This window comes from Bemisia tabaci, chromosome 2 (assembly GCF_918797505.1).
Source record: "Bemisia tabaci chromosome 2, PGI_BMITA_v3".
In the NCBI taxonomy this organism is placed as follows: Eukaryota; Metazoa; Arthropoda; class Insecta; order Hemiptera; family Aleyrodidae; genus Bemisia; species Bemisia tabaci.
Window position 1 is genome coordinate 39,534,163 of NC_092794.1, and position 21,231 is coordinate 39,555,393.

Genomic DNA, 21,231 nt, shown 5'->3' on the forward strand with positions numbered 1-21,231 from the left:
GGCTTCTTCTACCATCCTCTGTCAGGCATAGAGCGTCAAGCACCCGTTTGGCGGCAGGAGCCGAGCGAGTCAAGGAAATCCTCAGGCCAGGTTTGGCAGAGTTAAAAATCAAATGCCCTTACTATTCCTTTCTTGAGTCTATTCGTAGTGTTTTGGAGTTGTCAAGGACTCCTATCCCCTAACACCTTGACTGGTGGAGTTTCGCCCCCTTTAACATCTGCTCGTTACTCCTGGGTCTGTTGGCCAGGAAGTGACGTGCGTTTCAGCGGCTGCCACATAATAACTTTTTGGACCAAGAAACACATCATAAAACCAGCCAACAATCCACCTCCGACACAAAGAAACACACGAAACCAGGCAGCAGATGGGCTCAAACTACCAAGAACTATACGGCCCAATATGGTATGGCTTGCGCCCAGCAGAAAATAGCAATCTTCAAGACCAAACCAAGAAGGCAAGTTCAGCGATCGCAAGGCCTACACCCCACCGCAGGCACTCAAATCCATTCCCCCAATCCCCGCATCTTCACCATCCCTAAAGCCCAACTCCACTTAGTTCCTCCGGAAATATTTTCATTTGCCCCACCCATCTACCACCATAACTTCAATCCTACCCCTCACCCCAAAATTTGTCAACTATGTCTCACCTGCTCTTCTCTGTGTACTTGTAAATTAAAATCGTCCCTACCATGTACTCATCTTTCGTGCCCCTGCCAGGATATCCCTGAAGACTACACCGTTGCCGGACTATCAAAACAGAACAACACTTTGGAGAAGAAAAGCCGATCCCTCCAAGAAGCCAGCAAGACATGCCCAGAGCTCATACCAAAATTGACCAAGTTCCTAGAGACTCCGTCTTAGCCGTAGGGGAGTACTGTGGCGGTCAATCACCGCCTCTCCAGTGCGGCGCATCCCGCGCTCGCCCGTGATTGGCCGACACGACCACACCCCGAGGGTATAAGAGCAGCGCCCCCAGACCACTGTGGCACTCGTGCTCAGTCCTCAAGTCAGTCAAGTCCAGTCGCACCGGCCACGCTGCTCCAGTCTTCGCTCGCTCCAGACGACATCTATCCTGTCTCTCATTACTATCTAAAACGGCCCTTTTCAGGGTCACCACATCACTTGAGCACCCACAGGACGATGGATGTATTCCGAACAAAACTCTCGAGGATATATTCGTCCCAATCGGGAGGAGATTCACAACATGGATCATTGAGGACAACCGAATCAAAGATATTGTTTTTCCGTTCAAGCTTAAGGTGGTGGAAATTCAAACCTTAGCCGAATACTGCAATGAAATTGTAGGAATTTTCAACGAGGAGGAGGCTGTACAAGAAATTATCTACCCTGAAATCGGATGTATGTATGACCATCCGAGTTGTGCAGTTCAGAGCGTGACACCGCAATCACACGCTGAATGTGGGAGCTGAATGTGGCTTGAATGTGGAAGTCATCGGCCCGATGCCTGAATTTTGCGCGTGACGCGCTAAATTCAGCAACGATTCTCAGCTACCATCGGACCAATTTTAAATTTGTCTGAACTATTCGAGTAGATTTGATACACATCTGGATGAAAATAAGTCGAATTTGCTAAATTTCAGCCGTTGGGCGATGACTGTTGACTTCCACATTCAGGTGCCAAATTCAGCGTCTGATTGCGGCATGACAAAACTTTTGAACATATCTAATAAAGCAAGAGAAACACAATAAACTATTTTGGAGACTACAAATGTTTTACTTTTGAACCCATATTCCACCATCTTGTTTTAATGTTTGTTATAGATCCCATGGGTCCTATTGGATGTAAAATTCTTCGTTCTGTCTTATTTTTACGTTATTCTTAAGAATAATTCGCTCCCTTGTGGTTCCTCAAAGCTTTGTAACGTATCCTGTCTGTACTTTCTATAGAATAAATGATATGTCGCCTCTACCGATCTCACCGATGTCGCCATTTATTCATTTTACCATTAATTCTTCTTTGGAAGGGGTCTGGAAAATGGAGGGGGTAAGCAAAGACGGTCGGTGCGATGCGTGACAAGTAACGGACTCGTCAGCTGGCCTCGTTTCAGAGGTGACCCGAAGTCAATACATACCGCCACCATCATCTTTCTGACCGGGGTTCCCGCTGGTCGGTAACGAGAGGTCCTCTGAGCAGCAGGACCGTGCATACCAAGGGGAGCAGGACCAGGACCGTGGGACCAAGAAGCAGGACCGCGGGATACCAGGGAACAGGACTGTGGGAATGGGGAGCATGATCGTAGGGACCGGAGAGCAGGACCAGGACCGCGAGAACGGGGAGCAGGACCAGGACCTAGAGGAACGGGCAGCAGGACCGCGGGGGACCGGAGGATCAGAACCAGGACCTTGAGGATCGGGGAGGAGGACCTTAGAGACCAGGTTGAGGAGGACCATGGGGCTCAGGAGTAGGATCGTACGGACCATGGGGGGGGGGGAGGGCAGGACCGCGGGATACCATTGAATAGGACCGTGGGCTACGAGGAGCAGGATCGTAAGGACCGGCGAGCAGGACTAGGACCTTGAGGAACGGGGAGCAGGAACGTAGAACCCGGGGAGGAGGACCAGGATCGTGGAGTATGGAAAGCAGGACCGTGGGGGACCGGGAAGAAGGAAAGCCATGTTTCCGGTCGGATACGCCTCCTCAAGAACGAATAGTAAAATTTTCCTTCCGTCGTAGAGTAAGCAACACCATACACACGGACACTGTGGTCACGGGCCGCGTTCCCGGTCAGCTGACCTCGCTTCAGAGATTACCCCAATACCACAAGCGCCATCTCATTTGACCAGGGTTCCCGCTCGTCGGCGACGAAAAGCCCCCGCACACGAGGATATAATTGACGAATGGTGCGATCGTTGGAGGGAAAATCCGGGAGACTCCTGGTACAAGCGGCTGATCTCAGACCCAGAATCTTGGCTTAAGAGGAAGCATGGATACCCGGACTTTAACCTGACGCAGCTCTTTACGGGCCATGGCGTCTTTGGTACTTACCTCTTTAGATTCAAAAAGACAAGTTCTGACATGTGTATATTTTACGTAACTGACCGAGACACGCCGGAATACACTTTTTTTCTCGTGCTTTCGCTTCATTAGCAAAAAAATTACACTAGAGACAGAACTGGATTCCACTCTAACCTCTGATAATTTTCAAACAATCGTACTTAATAACAAATCTAACTGGAATGAAATCCAAAAATACGTCAAAGAAATCCTCATACCCGAATCCCCCCTTTATCAAAGTCCACCTCTCACCAACCCCCAGCCCCCCCCCCCCCTTCAGCCGAAGATATACCTTGTGGTAATTCCGGCGTGTCTCGGGAAGTTAACTCTTGACTACTTTACTCTTCTACTCATTTAATTAACTATTTGTACTTATGAATAACTATGTATGTATAATCATTTATTATACTACATTAAATACTAGACTATACTATTATACAGAGTGTCTCACGAAAAAGAAGCCCCCTTGAATATCTGCCGAACGCGTCGGAATTTCGAAAAACGGTAAAAGACGTGTTCCTATATATCGAGGGGGACATATTTTGGCGTATTTGGCATTTTCCTTAACCGCGGGAGGGGCGCGGGGCGGGGGATGCCCCACCCGTAAGTCGAACTTCGAAAGTCGTTCGACAGAACAATCTGCTGCACTCGAAATCTGGAGCACGCGGAGCCCTTCTTGGCGACATTTAAATTCGTTTTAATGAACATTTCCGAGGGGCACTCATAGGGAGGGAGTAGTAAGTTTTAGAAAAGAACTATTAATATTTTTTCTGAAGCCGAAGAAACCGTGCCATGAAGAAGCAGAAAAACAGAAAGCGTTTTGCGTAGGAAAACAACGCACCGCGGAAAAATAGTGTCCTCACAAGTATCAAAGTCCGGCTTGGGGGACCCCCCCCCCCCAAAAAAAAAAGGTAATCCATTTGTTTTTCTACTTTCTTATGTCTCTGTTACAAGATTCACGTGCCGTGCTGTGCCGTTTCGTGCTGTGCCTTGCCGTGCCTTGCGGTGCCTTGCCGTGCTGTGCCGTGCATCGCCGTGCGACGTGCCGTGCCGTGCCGTGCGGCGTGCGGCGTGCTGTACCGTGCCGTGCCGTGCCGTGCTGTACCGTGCCGTGCCGTGCTGTACCTTGCCGTGCCGTGCCGTGCCGTGCCGTGCCGTGCCGTGCCGTGCCGTGCCGTGCCGTGCCGTGCCGTGCCGTGCCGTGCCGTGCCGTGCCGTCATCATTAATATAAACTTCGAAGGATTCAGACTTTCAGCGATTCTGCCTTTTTCTATTTCACTCGAGGGGAAGTGTCCCCTCCCGGACTCTCTTCCCCACCCGGTGACTGACGCTGCGCTGTGCTGAACGGTTCAGCCTGAACCTTTCCCCTACGTCTGACCGTTCCCCACTCCTCTGTCAATCGAACCATATGCCACCGCTTACGTATTGTCGCTCGCCCACCCAGGTACCTATGCGGCCAGCGGTCAGTTGATGATGAATCTCGCTCATGCTCCTATGCAGCTACGCATTGATTACGCCAGCTAATTACTTTTTAATAATTAGAATTTCTTCGATAATGGTTTTCTTTATTTATTCGACTGTATTTTTTTCTCTGTTCTACTGTGATTTCCTTGGTTCTCTGCTGTGTTTTTCCTAAATCTCTGAGTCAGAAATCTGAAGCACTTCGGTATGTACCGAGTACTTCAGATGAGTGACCTGAAACCTTCGGTATATACCGAACTACTTCAATTGTCTGACCCGAACTTCGGCAGATGGACCTTAACTTTTCGGATGCATGATCCGAAAACTTCAGAGATCCATATGATCTCAGCTTTGGGTTCCATGCACAAATTTTTTTTCTCCGTGTTTCCTTTTAGGGGACGCAACTAAAATTTCAGTAAATTTTTTTCAGAAAAGTAAAGAAAAAAACAAGCGGGAAAGCTCTAATACGTGGGTATTAGAGAAGCGCTCAGCGGTGAGCGCAATTTTAATGAGTCCCAGATTTAATTTACTACCTATTAACTGAGTATGTTAAAATTTGCAATAATTAAAACATCTAAAATTGTGCTTCCTCCCCCCCCCCCCCGAAAAAAAAATCCAAGATCCATAAGAAAAATAATGATCCATTACTTAAGTACCGAAATATTAATACCTACATAAAAAGTCCTCGATTTCTCATAAAAACAGAGAAAACTATTACGGCTCCAAAAAAATAACTTTTCTAGATCATTTGAAGAAAATGTATCAAAGATGAACGTATCACTTAACGAGGCCAAATTAATTGTTTTAATGATGCCCTAATTGGACACGTAAAAAATATTATAGGTAAATAAATGAACGAAATATAAATATTAATAGGTAAATGATGAGACAATAAACGAAATCAATCAACTGCAACTGATTGTGAGTACTGAAGGTAACTTTTCGCGAATCGAAGGCACCATGTGTCCGCTAGGTTGCAGCACACTACGCTAAAACCTTCTAATGACTCATGATCAGACACAACCTTTCCTATGTTTATTGTTTATGCTCTGTGATACTCTGTCTTCGTGATAACAGGATTTCATACAATACAATAATCTAATACGTAATTACGTATATAGAGAAAGAGAATTCTTACAATACCAGAATTATAACCAGGGTAAACGGAAATTACATTCATTTTTTCCTCCTCATATTATGTTCAGCCTTAGTGAAAAATCTTTTCCACTTTCCTTCCGCAGTTTTCCTTCTGACAGCAAATTGTTAATCATGTTCTCCTGAAATCCTTGCTTTCATTTAGTAGATTCGGAATTTCTCATACATTTTAGGAATTCAAATGCGTTTACAGAAATTTCTGGCCAACCAAAGGCAGAAGTTGCCTCTACGCCTTAATTTATAAAGGTAACTTACGTTCTGTGTAATTAATAAACCATGCTGGCCCAAATATCTGAATCCCTCTACTGTGATAACATTCGAATCAGTCACTGTTACAGGGACAGTAATATCTTCAATGTAATCTGTAGGGATATTGTAGGTATAGGTATATCGTAACAAGTCAACAGTGAAACTAGCAGACCATGTATCTCGTTTGCGGTGCTTAAAAATCTCCGCTCCCATTTTATTCTTTTGACAGAGAACAAATCATTTTTCCTCCTTGGTTTTCACAGAGTTTTCTTTGCGCAGAGAAGAAAAATTGCAGAAGTTTTTATAAATTGATGTTGGTTGGTTTTCCGTGTAAAGAAGAAAGTATGAAAGGAAGTCTACAACGTCGTAAACCGAGATACGGGGTCTGGTAATTCCACCGTCCAACTGTATTTTACAGAAATTACATTGTGAGTTTGGAGCTGATCACTAGAATTACTATGCATAGATATGTACCTAGGATAAGGGTGGTTGCAACAGTATTTGTCATGAATGGTCCATGACACCTACAGAAAAGATCGGTGGTTCCTGAGTGATGATAAGCAGGACTCGTAGGTTTCGTTGAAACGCATGATTCTCATATGTATCTGTAGAGGTATAGAGTTTTAGCCTGCTGAGGAGTTGAGTAAATTAGGAGCCATTGCTCATAAGCTGATAAAGTTAGGAGGAAACACGATGAAACTGTAGAACTTTTGATACTTTGAGAATGTAAACAAAGACTCAACCTCAAAAATCTTTCACAATAATATTGTGTACTCAATTTCCAAAAACTCTATGGTTCATGAATTTTTTAATCAAAGGTAAGTAAAAGTTCTCCAACTGGATGAGAGATGGCCGTAGTGATCATTCGACGAAATTCTCTCTGAGCCATTTTACCTATTCATGGAATCAAGTAAATGTAAGTCCCCGTTTATTAGACGATGCGACGCATGAAAAAATGCCAGGCGAAAGCAGTATCTTTTGTTATTGTAAGTCATAAAATCAGGTTGTAGGTAAGAAAACTTCCTCACCCATGGAGGTGATGTAACTTTCAACCTCATCTCCTACATAGTCTGGTGGAACACTTATTATCGTCTTACGGTAAGTAATGGAGAAACCTTGTTTTATCGTCTCAAAGCGAATCCTTAAGGAAGGTTATTTACCCTCTTTACTGAAAAGTAGACAACAGGCCAGTTGAAATTTTGCTCTCATTGAGCGTTCAAATGCCTGTGTTAGGTCTGCGGAGATAACACACAAGGTGTCTTGCAATGAATCTGACGGAACCAAATTCACCAGAGAGTGAATGAGTAAATGAGTCATGAAACCTAGAATTTTTAGTACAAATAAGATGCTAACACATACCTTTGTTATGGAGCAATGTGAGAGGTAGAATGTAGCGGTTTCAGAGTAGAGTGTTATAAGGAAGATTTATGAAACTGTCGGTGCCGCAAAAAATCTTAGACTTTGAAAGTACACAATTTTCTGCTACTTCAGATATCTCAGATTTTTTGACACCTAGTTAAACTCAATAATTAGAAGTTGTGAACTGACAGGGATGTGATGACGACATCGCTTTGAGAATAACAGATATTCTATGAACAAGGATACACTCGAGCGGTCCTTTTCATAATTTGCAGCGATGAGGTGGTGACAATTACGACGGTACGAATCCCTGCGCTTGAGCTGCGCAAAATGCTCCAGTCGTTTATCTATGCTATTCAGCATAAAAATGGAAACCGTGTTGTAATTGGTGCTTGAGAACAACTGAGGTACACTAGTATAATGAAGCATTTTGTATGCATCGCAAATGGCAGATCTCCTACCTGACATACTTTAATTAACCCAAAAACACTAAAACAGTCTCTGAGGTAGCATGATAATTGGTCAAATAATTTCACAGCATTATACTTCAGAAACTTTCACAAACTTCACGAGGTGGGCAGAACGAGTCTGAAGACAAGACACGACATACGTTGAATAATTCCAAAATATTATGCTTCAAATTTCAGACAATTTCACAATCTTAAATTTCACAACACAATCTTAAACGAGGCGGATGGATTATGGAATTAATTATGGATGGAGGGAGATGGACGAAATATGAAAACACAAAGGAGTAAGCAAGCGAGACGCGAGAAGCAAATACGGGAGAGTAGTGTCATCTGAATCTGAATCGCGGCTATGTACCTACAGAAAATGAATAATGATCTTATTAAGCCAGAAGAGGGCCAAAGACGCCAAAACTCATGAACCAATCAGAGAAGGGCAAAAGGATGGCAATACTCTCCAGTACCTAGGTCAATGACACATAACCTAGATGTAGGCGAATTCTACTAAGGTCTCCGAATAAGGTTATCACCGGTGGAAAAGTTTTCGGAAAACAGAACGCGAATCTTGAACTTTCAGAAGTAATTATAGGATACCTATAAACCGCATAGCAAAGAGAGTTTTAGGACTGTTATTTATTTCTTACGCTAATTTGCATTTAATCGTATTCACAGAGGCATAATGAGGTAATCAAAAAAAAAAGAAGTAAAAATGGCGTTTCGTGCATCGATGAGTTGGTGCGCCATTTGATCGCTTGAGCGCACTAGTATACTAGAGCTCTAGTGGCAGGTCGAAATCAAAAAGCGCCGCCTATCGGCTGAGCGCTTAAAAGAGAGAGAAAAAAAAAGTGGTTAACGATGGTTCCTCACCTTAACGTGGTGTTGGCTGTTTTTACTAAGTGGGAACCGTCCATTTTAAGATATAGTCTATTTCTTGCCCTGCCATTATTATTCTACAAGTTAATTGTGGAGTGAGAATTTCATAATGTTTTCTATGAAATCTTCAAAATATAGTGATAAAAAATTTGCTACTACTACAAAATCGGCTTTAGCGACTGACCGGGGGTCCAGGGGGCGTAGCCCCCGGCAAGGCGTGACGGGCGCGCGAAGCGAGCCCAGAACGGCTAGTATCTGTATAAAGATTCTCGAATAACGTCCCGTCAACATTGAAATATGATTAAAACAGCTGTAAACAAAAAGAAAAAAAAGAGAGACGCGGAATTGGTTACAATTAATTTAGTTAATCTCGTAACAGAGACATAAGAAAGTAGAAAAATAAAGGGATTACCTTTTTTTTTTGGGGGGGGGGGGGGAGGGTCCCCCAAGCCGGACCTTGATACTTCTGAGGACACTATTTTTCCGCGGTGCGTTATTTTTCTACTTAACTGCTTCTTCATGGACACGGTTTCTTATGCTTCAGAAAAAAGAATAACAATTCCTTACTAAAACTTACTACTCCCTCCCTTATGAGTGCCCCTCGGAAATGTTTGGTAAAACGAATTTTAATGTCGCCTAGAAGAGCTCCGCGTGCTCCAGATTTCGAGTGCAGCAGATTTTCCTTATTTTTTTATTGAAAGTGCAATGTTTAAGAATTTTTTGGCGGAGAGTTTGGTGTGATACAGCAATTCCATTGGGCGTGGGAAACTTTTGAAAAGAGCATGAAAAAAATGTTTCTACCTCTGTCAATCACTAAAAAATTGTCCGATTTACATTCGGTTTGGACAGGGTGGCTTGTTTTTTTGCGTAGAATTGATTTCTGAAATAAAGAAGTAGGAGTGCCGTTTGAAAAGTTCGACTTACGGGTGGGGCACCCCCCCGCCCCGCGCCCCTCCCGCGGTTTGGGAAAATGCCAAATACGCCAAAAGATGTCCCTCTCGATATAGACGAACACGTCTTTTACCGTTTTTCGAGATTCCGATTCGTTCGGCAGATATTCAAGGTAGCTCCTTTTTCGTGAGACACCTTGTATATTACTTACGATACTTTTACCTATTAACACTAAGTACTTCAGCTTATCATTCATCTTTGTAAAATCTCTTGTTATATCTATCGAACAAATAATTTCTCTTGACAAAAAGAAATAGAATGAAAAGCCCTCGCAGCAGCAGGAAAATGCGGACCAAGGAGAGCAGGACCAGGACCGTAGAGACCAGAGTGAGCAAGAGCAGGGGGGGAGGGGGTACGGGATGCAGGAGAGCCACATTTATGGTTGGATACACCTCCCCAAGGAGTAAGAGTTCCTGCTGGACGACGATGAGAGACCCATGCGGTAAGAGAATCGTGGGGGACCGAAGAGCAGGACCATGGGGACAGGGAAGGGTGAAAGCCCCGTTTCCGGTCAAATACGCCGGAGCCCATTGATATGACCGATCCCAACCGATGGGTATCGATGCGTCACACTTTTATTTGTTGTGATGTCGTTTTTTGGATGCAGTCGGATTGGGAAGGGGGAGAGGGGGAGGGGAGGAGGTGGTAAGGGGAAGGGGTGGGGGGAAAGAGGAAGGGAGTGATGGGGAGGAGGTGAAGGTGATGGGGGGCATTTCGTCACAGTCAGGCAACACCGCAAACACGGGTACCGTGGTAGCGGGCCGCGTACCCGCCTCGAGGAGGCCCCCGATGAATCATGGTCCAGGTGTTGGGATGGGTCGCGCACACACCTCAGGGCCCCTGATAGGAGCCTCCGGTCACTCCCGCGCGCTGGCGCCAGATGGTTCATCGTCCAAAAATTCTGGCGTCAGAGAGAGGCCCGTTGTAGGTGGAAGTTCAGCGAGCTCAAGTTTGAATGACGCGATAGTCGCTCCAGTTTGGGACGGCGACGCGGAAAGCGTTGTGAGTTTCATTCGGCTGATTTCAGTGGTAAAAAGAGGAACGGTTTGAATATGGACTTGCTCGAGGAGGTAAGGGGTACAATCAGCTAAAGATGTAAGAAATTCCAACGTAGGTAAGTACGGATCTCCCATAAGACACATTAATATACAGGAACGACCCGTAAAGCGCCGCTGTGCGAGGAGTAGCCGGAATCCCAAAAACAGCCGCTATGCAACCGTCTTTCAGGTTAAACACATCGGAAGCCCGGCATGGAAGGTCCTCCGGACGGCGAAATCAAGGCTTGGCTGGAAAATACAGGTGAAATTTTGAAACGACTCATCGAATCTCATACTTGAAATACTCCAGTATCGTCGCCGGTCTCTTCCCGCGAATAATCACATTAATACTGAAACGACACATCGATAAACATTATTTAGAAGAAAACAACATAAAACCCCTCTCCTATTTGTCCAGTATCTGATGGAACCAGAGGTGGGGGAAGGGGAGGGTGAGGAGACGGGTCAGCTCATAGGATTGATCCCAGCATAATGTTGGACGGAAATAGATGAGGCATTGAAAGGGAACATTGGCCGCACTGATGGGTGTGCATAAACCGCTACTTTTCCTCTACTCATATTAACAGTAGGGCTGAAAAATCGAAATGAGCACAATCGATTAACCGATCTTTAATCTATCGATTTCGATCTTCCATCTATCGATTTCGACCTCGAGCTATCGATTTTGACCCAATTATCTATCTTCGAGACATGGAAATGTAACGTGACGAAACCGACATGTGGTGGTGTCCATTGTTCTAACCTAATTTTATGGTGGGTACGATCAAAATCGACGATTTTTGGGTCGAAAATTACCATTCCGGAAGGTTATAGTAGGTGAAAAGGTGAAATCCTTCAAAGTTTATGTTAATTATAAATGATATGAAATGGCTTAAAGGAAGAATAAACGTTATGGAGGCCATGTAACGGTCCTCATAAGGTAGAACTGTGATGCAGCGTTGCCACCGATTTCGGCCGTGCGAGTCTCCGGCGTTCCTACCCTCTGTTGAAACGATCACTGCGCCAGAACTTAACAGTGATTCTGGTTGCATTTTTCGTCTACTTCGAAAAAAGATTTTTAAGAAAACCGCAAGAAATTGCGATTTTTTCAAAGTTCCCGCCATTTTTAGCGCGCTCTAGCATTCGCTAATACACATACAAACAATGTGCATTCGATATGCACATTTAATCAAAACTTTGATACAAGTTTTTTAATCAAAATTTAACTTCCTTCCATTTTACAAATCAATCGTTTTGCCGTCTGACGCTCAGGGGACGAGTTATTAACGTTTTTTTTATATAAAATGAGATTTTACAACGTTTTTTAAGATGACATCTGTAGCGGAAAAATCCAAGGTACTAAAGTTTAGATTTGAATTCAGTGCTAAAAAACACACATGAAACGCATGCCAGAAAATTTTTCGGAAAATTGTCCAGGTAAAATTATAGATTGCCTGGACTTGCCATGGTGAGGGTTTTTTTATTGCTGTTTCGCTGACTTGAAAGTGTCAGGGGACCAAATTCATAAAATGTAGATTTTGTTGAAGATAATACATGCTAAAACTATTCTTCTCTGTTATATCAATTGCTCTAGGCTAATCTTAAAATTTACGAACTGTCCCTGCTTTAGATCTGATTTCAGTCCTGAAATCCGCGTGGGCTTTCATAGATCTGTTTCTCTCCAACAGAGGCTCTGGAGTAGATCTGATTTAGAGGCTGGACTTCTGGCGTGGAGCTCACCAATACTTTGTACGGACACAGCAATCTTAAGGTGGGTGAGTTAGCGAAATTGAAAAACATTCCTAAATCAAACTGAGAATGGAAGAAATTCATTGGTCTAAAAGTTGTTTCTACACACACATGTTCAAGACTTCAGCAAATGGCAGAACTCTAGGATAATTTGGGCTCCAATTTTAACGGAACTTCCTGAATTCTCTGGATGAAAAATCTGTTGATGTACTCCCTATTTACTCACAATCAATTAAAGCTTTATTACATTATATATCAATATATGGAGAAGTGCATTTTGAAAATGAAAGGGAGCTATTTCCAAATTAAACGTTTTAAATGATAGAATTTATCGGGAATAGAATCGCATTTAGCGCAACTGAGGGGTTAGCGGAACAGAGGGGTAATCAGATATTTGTAGCAGCGAAATAGGTAAGTCATATTTTAGCACGTATCTGTAACTAAAGACATCGCTAGATAGTCCAATAAATCTGAAGGGCCTAACCTCGGACAAAATAGCACAAACTTCTCTGTTGTTTTAAGTCACCCCAAGACATGTCTAAAGTCTCTAAAAAAAGTTTACCAGTAGCCTTCCTCCGGAACACATTTGAAAATTGCAGAAAACAAATTGGCGTCCGCCTGAAAGCAACTAAAAATTGATCCTTGACCTTTTCAGCATTTTGCCCATTTTCCTGGATTCCAGTGCATCTAGTGAAAAAAAAACAACACGTATCAATTTTTTAAAGGATAAAATTCTGCATTCAAATGCGTGTCAATTTTTAGTTGGTAGTTTGAAAACAAGGACTTTAGGCCAAGAGTTTTTAGCCAAATTGTGCAGAAAAATACGAATTAAATTACACTGTTGTATGGTGATTATTATTCAATATGGCAACGCTGTAAAAGAGAGAGGATTGTATGTTGCCCCTTCCATATGCGGGTTATGCAATGGTATAATATAGCCCCTTCAATCTGCTGTTTATGCAATGGTGCATTCTTCCAGATGGAGGTTATGCAACAGCGTTGCCGGACGGAGCACTTAAATAAATGATTTAATTATGATTGAAATTTTGCAACATCTAGTTTTACAGTGTTGCCAGATGGTGCAAGAAATTAGTTAATTTTTCGATTCAAAGTTGTCAGATTGTGCAAAAATTTGGATTTTCGGACTTGTAAAAATTTTCGGCTTCGAAAGACCGTCTCCTCCAGTATGGGTCTGATATCGGAGACTGGAGAGTAGGGTCTGATTCGATAAATTAAAATTTTTTTGGAAAATTACCCTCCTCCGATCCGCCACGGACCGATGCGATTCTTTTACACTATCGAAGATCGGAAAACTGTACGGACCGAATTTTGATACGAGTTTTTGTTTTCGAGAAAATTCAACTTGTACCTAAGTCGCATAGACCATATCCTCCAGGATAGGACTGGTATCAGTGACTGCAGAGTAGGGTCTGATCCGGGAATATCCATTCTTAGTAGTTTGCGCTTGGAGATGCGTATCCATTTTTAGTATAGTGTGCGCTTGGAGATGCGTATCGGAATCTTATGTTTTGGGATGAGCAACCGGGATTGGATATTGCAATGTTCAGTTTGATGACTCAACGATTTTTATTATTCTACAATTTGGTACGATAAATAGAAAAATCATAAAAAGAAAAGAAAGCTACACAAGTTAAAATAATCCATGCTGATACCTACATCCCAGTATCACCCATTGCACATACATCGGGCACAGAGACAGCGTTCTGAATGATTTTGGCGCGCTCTAAGTTGTTCAAGAATTCACTTTTGCTTGTCAGAATGACTATAATAGAACATGTCACGAGAGACCAGGATTCCTTATTCTTGAGGAGCAAGTTTTGTAAGTTTTCGACGGTCATAGAGCATCCCAGACTTCTGGAGAGTGGAAGGATGAGGTCTTTTTCCGAGAGCCGCTCTCCTCTCTCTGATGTACAATGATTTGCTAATCGCACTCTCGAGTCTGCATATCTTCTAGTCCCGTTCGTCTATTTCCTTGTACCCCTGCTTTAGGAAGTAGGTACATTATTTCGTGCTCGTCTGCGACACGTTCTAGGAGATGGCAAAATCTTTCCGTTATCTCAAGTAACCCATAACACCCGACGGGATCGGAAATGCCTATTGAGCTGAGTTTAAGATGGTGAAAGAACTTGTCAGGAAAAAGGAGTCGGGCAATCTTGTTCAAAAGCTCTGCTCGTATTCCTATAATCTTGAAAGAGAGGGCCTCATAAATAGGGGTGTTCAAACGAATTCTTGCCGGAACACTATCGACATCGTCTCTTATTGAAACTGGCGGCAGTACCGACAGTGGCGATGATATCGACAACAGCCGGCCTTATCGGAGTTTTGAGAGCTCGCACTTAATGCATTGTTGCCCTGTGTGTAGGTTTATCAGATTGCCTGGCGCGGCGGCGCGGAAAATAGATGTACAAATGGCAACATCTTATTTTCGCCAGCTCCGAAAACTCTGATCGCTATCGGCAAGAGCGCTCTTATCGTGACTTTTGCTTAACGGAACTGTTTCGGTAGCTTACCGACAACCGATAGAACAGCCCTACTCATAAACCTTGTCCAAGGTGTTCATCGCTCGAATTGATTGCGATTTGAGGGTTGGAGCGTCCATACTTGACGAGTTCTTGTTTTGCAATGATCGATCACACTTCCTTGACACTACTTATACGTTCCCTGACTAGAATTGATAGTACTTTCCCCCCTCTTGCATGAAAGCGTAGTTTTATGTTACTACTATAAATTATGACTACACAGTTTGTCCGACTGTAACCGAGTCTGGTGATTAGCAGCTACTACTATATTTACTCTGAGGTAAATTATAACTCTACATAAAAGTGTAATTTATGTTACGACTTATGACTACACAGTTTGCCCGAGTGAAACTGAGTTTGGTGATTAACAAATGCCGTATTTACTTTGAGGTAAATTATGAGTCTACAGTTTCTTTCCGCTCGGTATGGAAACTATATATATTTACCTCCGAGTAGAAAGCTCGTCAGTCTCAGTTTTGATGATATTAGAAACCCTCGAGCTTAAAATAGTATTCACATGTTCACTCTGAAATCTTTTCAACGAAAAGAATCTTACAAATGAGAAAATAGTGTTGATTTTCTGTTCTGACGAAATCAGAGACCCTCGAGCTTATAATAGTATTCACTTGTTCGCTCTGAAATATTTTCAGTGATCAGAATCTTACAACGTAAAGATAGTGTAAATTCCTTTTGTTATCGGCTCGGAAAACTTAGAGCTCAAAGTAGTATCTTTATCATGGCTGCCCAAGAACAAGCACAACAGATTGTTGAAACTCTCACCCAATTTGAATGCTGTGATGAATTTTATAAACAAGGTGAAAAGCACGAAGACTGCGGAACAAATTAAGAAGGAGGAGGGTATCAACGATGAAACGCATATTGAAAAGGAGCACAACGCGCTCATCCATTGTGATCTTTTTGATGAGTTTTATGCGGAGGGAGAGAATCATGAGCAATCTCCCGAACACATTGAAAAGATGTCCACCATGAAGGACACCTTATCACCTGTCGATGAATACAACGACGAGAATCAAGAATATTGTGACACGTGCAAGATCTCATACCATAAAAGAGAAAAACATGAAGAATCTGCAAGTCACATAAGAAATTTGTTTGAGACTAAAATACTAGGCTATGGCCGCTGTATGACTTACGAGTGCGAATTGAAGCTTCTTATACATGGATCGGCGCTTCGCAACCTTACAACTTTTGTCATTGCGTTGACTGACACCGAGTTTTCATTGGATTTTTTTTTTTCAATTTTCCCTCTTCTGTATTTTATTTCATACCTTTAATTACGGTTGGTAAAATAAGGTTCTATCAGGTAATCTCATGATTCTGTCTCGGTAAAATTACCAATAATAGTGAGATGTCAAAGTTACCGATGGACCTTGGTAAAAACGCCAACGTTTTTAATTGACTTTCGTAGAATTACTGAGATAAAATGGTACAGTTACCGGAAATTGATTACCAATAAAAATTGTACATATTCCTACCTGAAAAAAAACCAGTAAAAATACCGGTTCTTAGGTAAGCGTACCAGTCTCCCTTGGTAACGTTACCAATAATTGGTAAAAAAAAGTGAGATGGTAAAGTTACCAACGGACCTTGGTAAAAACGCCGAAAATTTTTTCTCAGTGTGGGCGTACCTCCCACCGTCCAAACCGGCGTTGATGAGAAATTTCAATTTTATCTCTACAAAATCTCGTTCGATGAAATCGCAATTTCTCGCGATTTTTAATCCGATAATATTGCAATAAATCGACGTCCAGAAAATCGCGATACATTTTCCGATTAAATCGCAATTTATCGCGATCGCTGCTTCTGGAGGTATAACTCACCAAGCGCGGGCCCGCTCGCAAACCTTATCTCTAGCCCAACCTCAACGCCCCCCCCCCCTCCCCCCCAGGCACGATGACGTGGTTCCATTTTCAGGAGGCAACTGGGCCCTTTAGAGCAAAGACATTGAATCACGTAGACCGTGCGTTCGGCTCGGTTTAGTACTGGCGGAGCGAGGCAAGTCTCTCGGAGCCCCATGATTTGCGGGCGGGGAAGGGGGGAGAGCGTGTGTCCCAAGCATTCGAAGAGGCAATGGAGAATTCATGCCCGCGCTCGGTTTTTCACGAATATCTCGTTTAGAGTCCATTTTCAGACAAAATTCCTAAGAAGAAAAGTTATAAAAACATATAATTTTACACCCGATTAGCATTGTTTCATTTTTCCGAACTAATTATTAACCGAGGAAAAAGCCTCACAATCCGACAAAAATTCACTGGAGCCGCCAGGAGCCGCTACTGCGCATGCGCGGATGTGCGCAACTGGGACACACGAACTCATCGCTGCGGGTTTGTGCCACCACTCATCACATGCGAATTTTTAAAAGTTGCCTCGCCTTTCGTAACACAGGATGCACGGTCTACGTGAGTCAATGTCTTTACTTTAGAGCCATGGGCTCCTCCGCGTTGCGGCCTTCATTCACGCCACTGCTGTAGATTCAATCACACTTTTTAAGCATAATAAAAATCGACTCAAGTCCTCATTTCTGGAATTGAAACTCGCATCCAATTGTTCTTTGAAGCCTGCTAAATAAATTTTGGAAAAAAGTAATTTTTGTGTCCTCCAAATGCCCTTTAAGGCTGGACACACGTTTAAACACGCGTTCAAAGTGAAGCTTCAAAGTGGTGGCTGATTACCTAAGTGTTGATTGATGAGCTTCGAAGGAGAAAGGCCCGCTCTCGTTTTAAGTGAATCGATGCATTGCGGATCTCAACGTCAATCTAACCTCTGACCTCTCTGTAAGCACGCGGCTAAAAGTGGAATTCAGTAGGGTAGGTGGGGGTAAGAGTACGCGTTTTTTAGTTTTTCCTGTATTTTCGGGACCGAATCTACTTTTAAGGCGGGAAAAGTGGTCAGGCACCTACTGCAAGCCCTCGCGCACAAGTGCCCTGCGTTGTTCGAATTTAGAAATCAAATCCATGGCTGTGACGAATTTTTTAAATAAAATTTTAAAATGCGTACGTTTGCCCCATTTAATGGAGCAAAAGTACGCAGGTTAATTTTTGTTTAAAAACATCTCATGGTCTCCAAATTGCTGTTACATCCCGGAAAACACCTGAAACTGGTCTCAAAGGGTTCTAGTAGTGCCCAACAACTTTTATTGTGAAAAAAAAAAAAAAAAAAAAAAAAAAAAAAAAAAAAAAAAATTCAGTCTTCACAAGCTCCCAAATAATTCTCGAAGTCAATTTGTTTTTAAACAGGAAAAGAACAAAGTTTAATCGCCCAAATTAAACAAAGGCACATACAAATTTATTTAGAAACTAATTGTAAGTTGCCTACATCTTCTATGTTGAAGTTCATGTACGCCAACCCCCCCCCCCCCCCTAACTACGCACCACTTTTGGACGCGTATATACTTTTGCCCCATTCTGACTGCGTACTCTTGCCCCATCATTTGTAAACATTGGAAAACATGAACTGAAACTTTGGGCCCACGGCCCAAGGTGTGAAAACGAAGCCAGAACTATAACACTTTGATATGGTGCCCGTCCGATTTTTTCCATCAACTATTCTACTCACAACAGACAGTACAAGTACCTACTTAAAAAATCGATCTTTTTCGCATGAAAAGTGAATTTGCCTCATAATTCCGTCTATTGACATCCGCTTCGCACAAAACTTCGTCAACAGGTGAAACTCAATGTTGCCAACAACCAACAACCGGTGCCATCAAAAATTCAAACAAAGCGCGCGAAACAAGTGCGGTGCATACTTTTATCCCGTGTGTACTCTTGCCCCCACCTACCCTATGGAATTTAATCTGAAAGACACCTCAGTACTGAGGAATTGTGAAAATACACTTATCCAAAACACTCGGGTACCTGCTCCTGTAACAAAACTACTACAAGGATACGTCCACCAAGGTAGGCAATGGCCTCCTAGTTAAAAATCCGCTCCAGCAGTCGCAACAACCATTATGGATTTTTTTAAAGAAATCACGATTTGTATCCATTTTAACAAAAAGACTTTTCCCTATGATAGATTCATTGAAAGAAAATCTACATCCTCTATCATTCAAGATAAGCTCCCATTTTGAAAAACTGCGACTGGAGCACATTGCGGATGGATTTTTTGGGTAAACTTTTTTTCTGTCTTATTGGGTACCTAACTCAAGACTCCATATACCATAGGAAAACTTTGTGCTGATTTGTCTCAGGTGAAAAATCAGATTTACTGGACCAAGAAGCGTTATTTGTTTCAACTTACCAATTAGTGCTTCGAAAACGTGAATTTTCCGAGTCTTGGAGATGAGGGCATAATCAATTCGTAAGGGTTATGGAACTTAGGGTTTTATGTGTTTTAATATTTTTATTGGCATCCCGTGTTCAGAAATATCCATGTGTAAATCAATTTTAATTGTTCTCTTCTCTCTCCACGCCCTCTTGGCTTTTTTAGTTAAGATAGGGCGTGGAAAGAGAAAGCGGAAAACGGAGAGACAGTTGTAGGTACTTATACGTTAACGATTTTTGTTCTGTTTATCACCGCTACGGCCGATTACCAAGTCTCCCATTTTTTAATCGTCTTTTGGTGTTCTTCATATTTCTATTGCTTAGGTCGTGTTCGCACAAGTTATCTCTACTGAAGGAGCATCGAGGAAAAGGGAAAGCAAAATCGACCAATCGAGAAAAGAAACAAGAAAAAGCAGCTCTTTCGCGAAATAAGTACAAGCAGGCAATTATGAGAGCCGAAGATGCCGAACTGATCGGTGAAAAAGCCGAATACGCAGAGCACTTAGATGTCAAATATACAAAATTAAAGAAGAAAAAAATCAAGTAAATTTAAAATATTTTTATATTTTATCAACATTTATTTATAAATGCAAAATAGCAATATTTAGTGGTCGCTAGCAGCTGCAAAAAGTTGTAATTGTATTTTCCTCGAATCGTGTCATGTATCCTCGCGGCGCACGATTATTTTATCTCTCTCAAAGACTAAATTTCTAAGACTACTAGGGGGCTATGCTTCCGTGCTAAGCAAAAACGCCGTAAATCCATCAATATTTTCCAGCGTATTTTGGAACTTAACTCTTTACAAAATAAAAACTATTTAACCCGTGCACCTCAATTTTTAGGTTAAGTTCTTGATAGTATTTGCAAAAGAATTCTGTAAAAACATTGTCCCAAGGTACACAAGTTTTTCTGCTATGAAACATTGTTTCCAAAATATTTAAAATGGTGTTTACGGCGTTTTTGCGTTGCACGGCAGTATGCCCCCTGGCCGCTACGCGGCCCAACCCCCCAAGGGAGCTTCGCGCTCTCGTAGGCCCGCGTCGACAAAAGAACGACCTAAAAAAATTAAAAGATTTTCACACCCGACTCTCATTTATCAAATCTTCCTCAGCCCCGGGAGGCATATTCCCACACCCCGCGTGAAGTATGAAAAATCTAGCCTTTCCTCAAAATCCTTAGCGGCTGCCGTCTGAGCCCTGCCTTGTATTTGGTCGGCATGGGGCTCTTCAGCAAATGACCTTGAGCACTTCGGCCATGCTTTCTCCTTTTTCCCGTCTCGCCATCTGATTGTCTGAAACCCTCAGGAATGAATGGGGGCGACTTCGCGGTGCACTCTATTTATTTCCCAGAAAACATAGCCTTCCTCCTCAAAACAAGTCCTTCGCAGAGTTGTCTTATGTTCAGTGCATTTTTAAATGCACCATTGACTTGCTCAAGAAGCCCCGTCTCTTCCGAAATGGATTTCAAATACCAAACATTAATGATATTGTTGCAGTCGGCGTGTTGCCTTCTAATTTTTTTGTGTTCCAGGGATGTTTGTGTCGAACAGCACAGATATACTCGGGGTATTTGTCCATTTACCGATATGGACAACGGAAACGGGCGGAATGCGCTTTACGAGGTTCATTAGCGTCATTCATGCGTTAATGTGCGTTGATGAGAAATTGCAATTTTATATCTATAAAATCGTCGTCGATAAAATCGCGATTTTGTTGCAATTTATATTCGTTTTACCGAGCATTTTCGAGGGGCGCTCATCGGTAGGAAGTAGTAAGTCTTAGAAAAGAATTATTATTTTTTTTCCTGAAGCATAAGAAACCGTGTCCATGAAGAAGCAGCTAAGCAGAAAAACAAGTGAATTAGCTTTTTTTTTTGGGGGGGGGGGGGAGGTCAATGACTTGAGCCGGACCTTAATACTTCTGAGGACGCTATTTTTCCACGGTGCGTTGTTTTTCTACTTTACTGCTTCTTCATGGACACGGTTGCTTATGCTTCAGACAAGAAAAAAATAATTCTTGTCTAAAACTTACTACTCCCTACCAATGAGCGCCCCTCGGAAATGCTCGGTAAAACGAATTTTAATGTCGC

At 42.6% G+C, this 21,231-nt stretch overlaps 1 protein-coding gene across 8 annotated transcripts in view; it reads left to right on the forward strand.

Annotated features, from left to right (window-relative positions):
* The window catches only part of LOC109039198 (uncharacterized), a 223,966-nt gene that overhangs the window by 148,473 nt on the left and 54,262 nt on the right, over positions 1–21,231 (forward strand). For 7 of the 8 annotated variants that reach the window (XM_072297305.1, XM_072297306.1, XM_072297308.1 and 4 more), the window contains 2 exons: positions 12,199–12,339; positions 19,468–19,686. In XM_072297305.1, coding sequence (XP_072153406.1) covers positions 12,199–12,339; positions 19,468–19,686 — 360 coding nt within the window. The remainder of the gene's footprint in view (positions 1–12,198; positions 12,340–19,467; positions 19,687–21,231) is intronic. The other variant, XM_072297312.1, reaches the window with a different exon arrangement.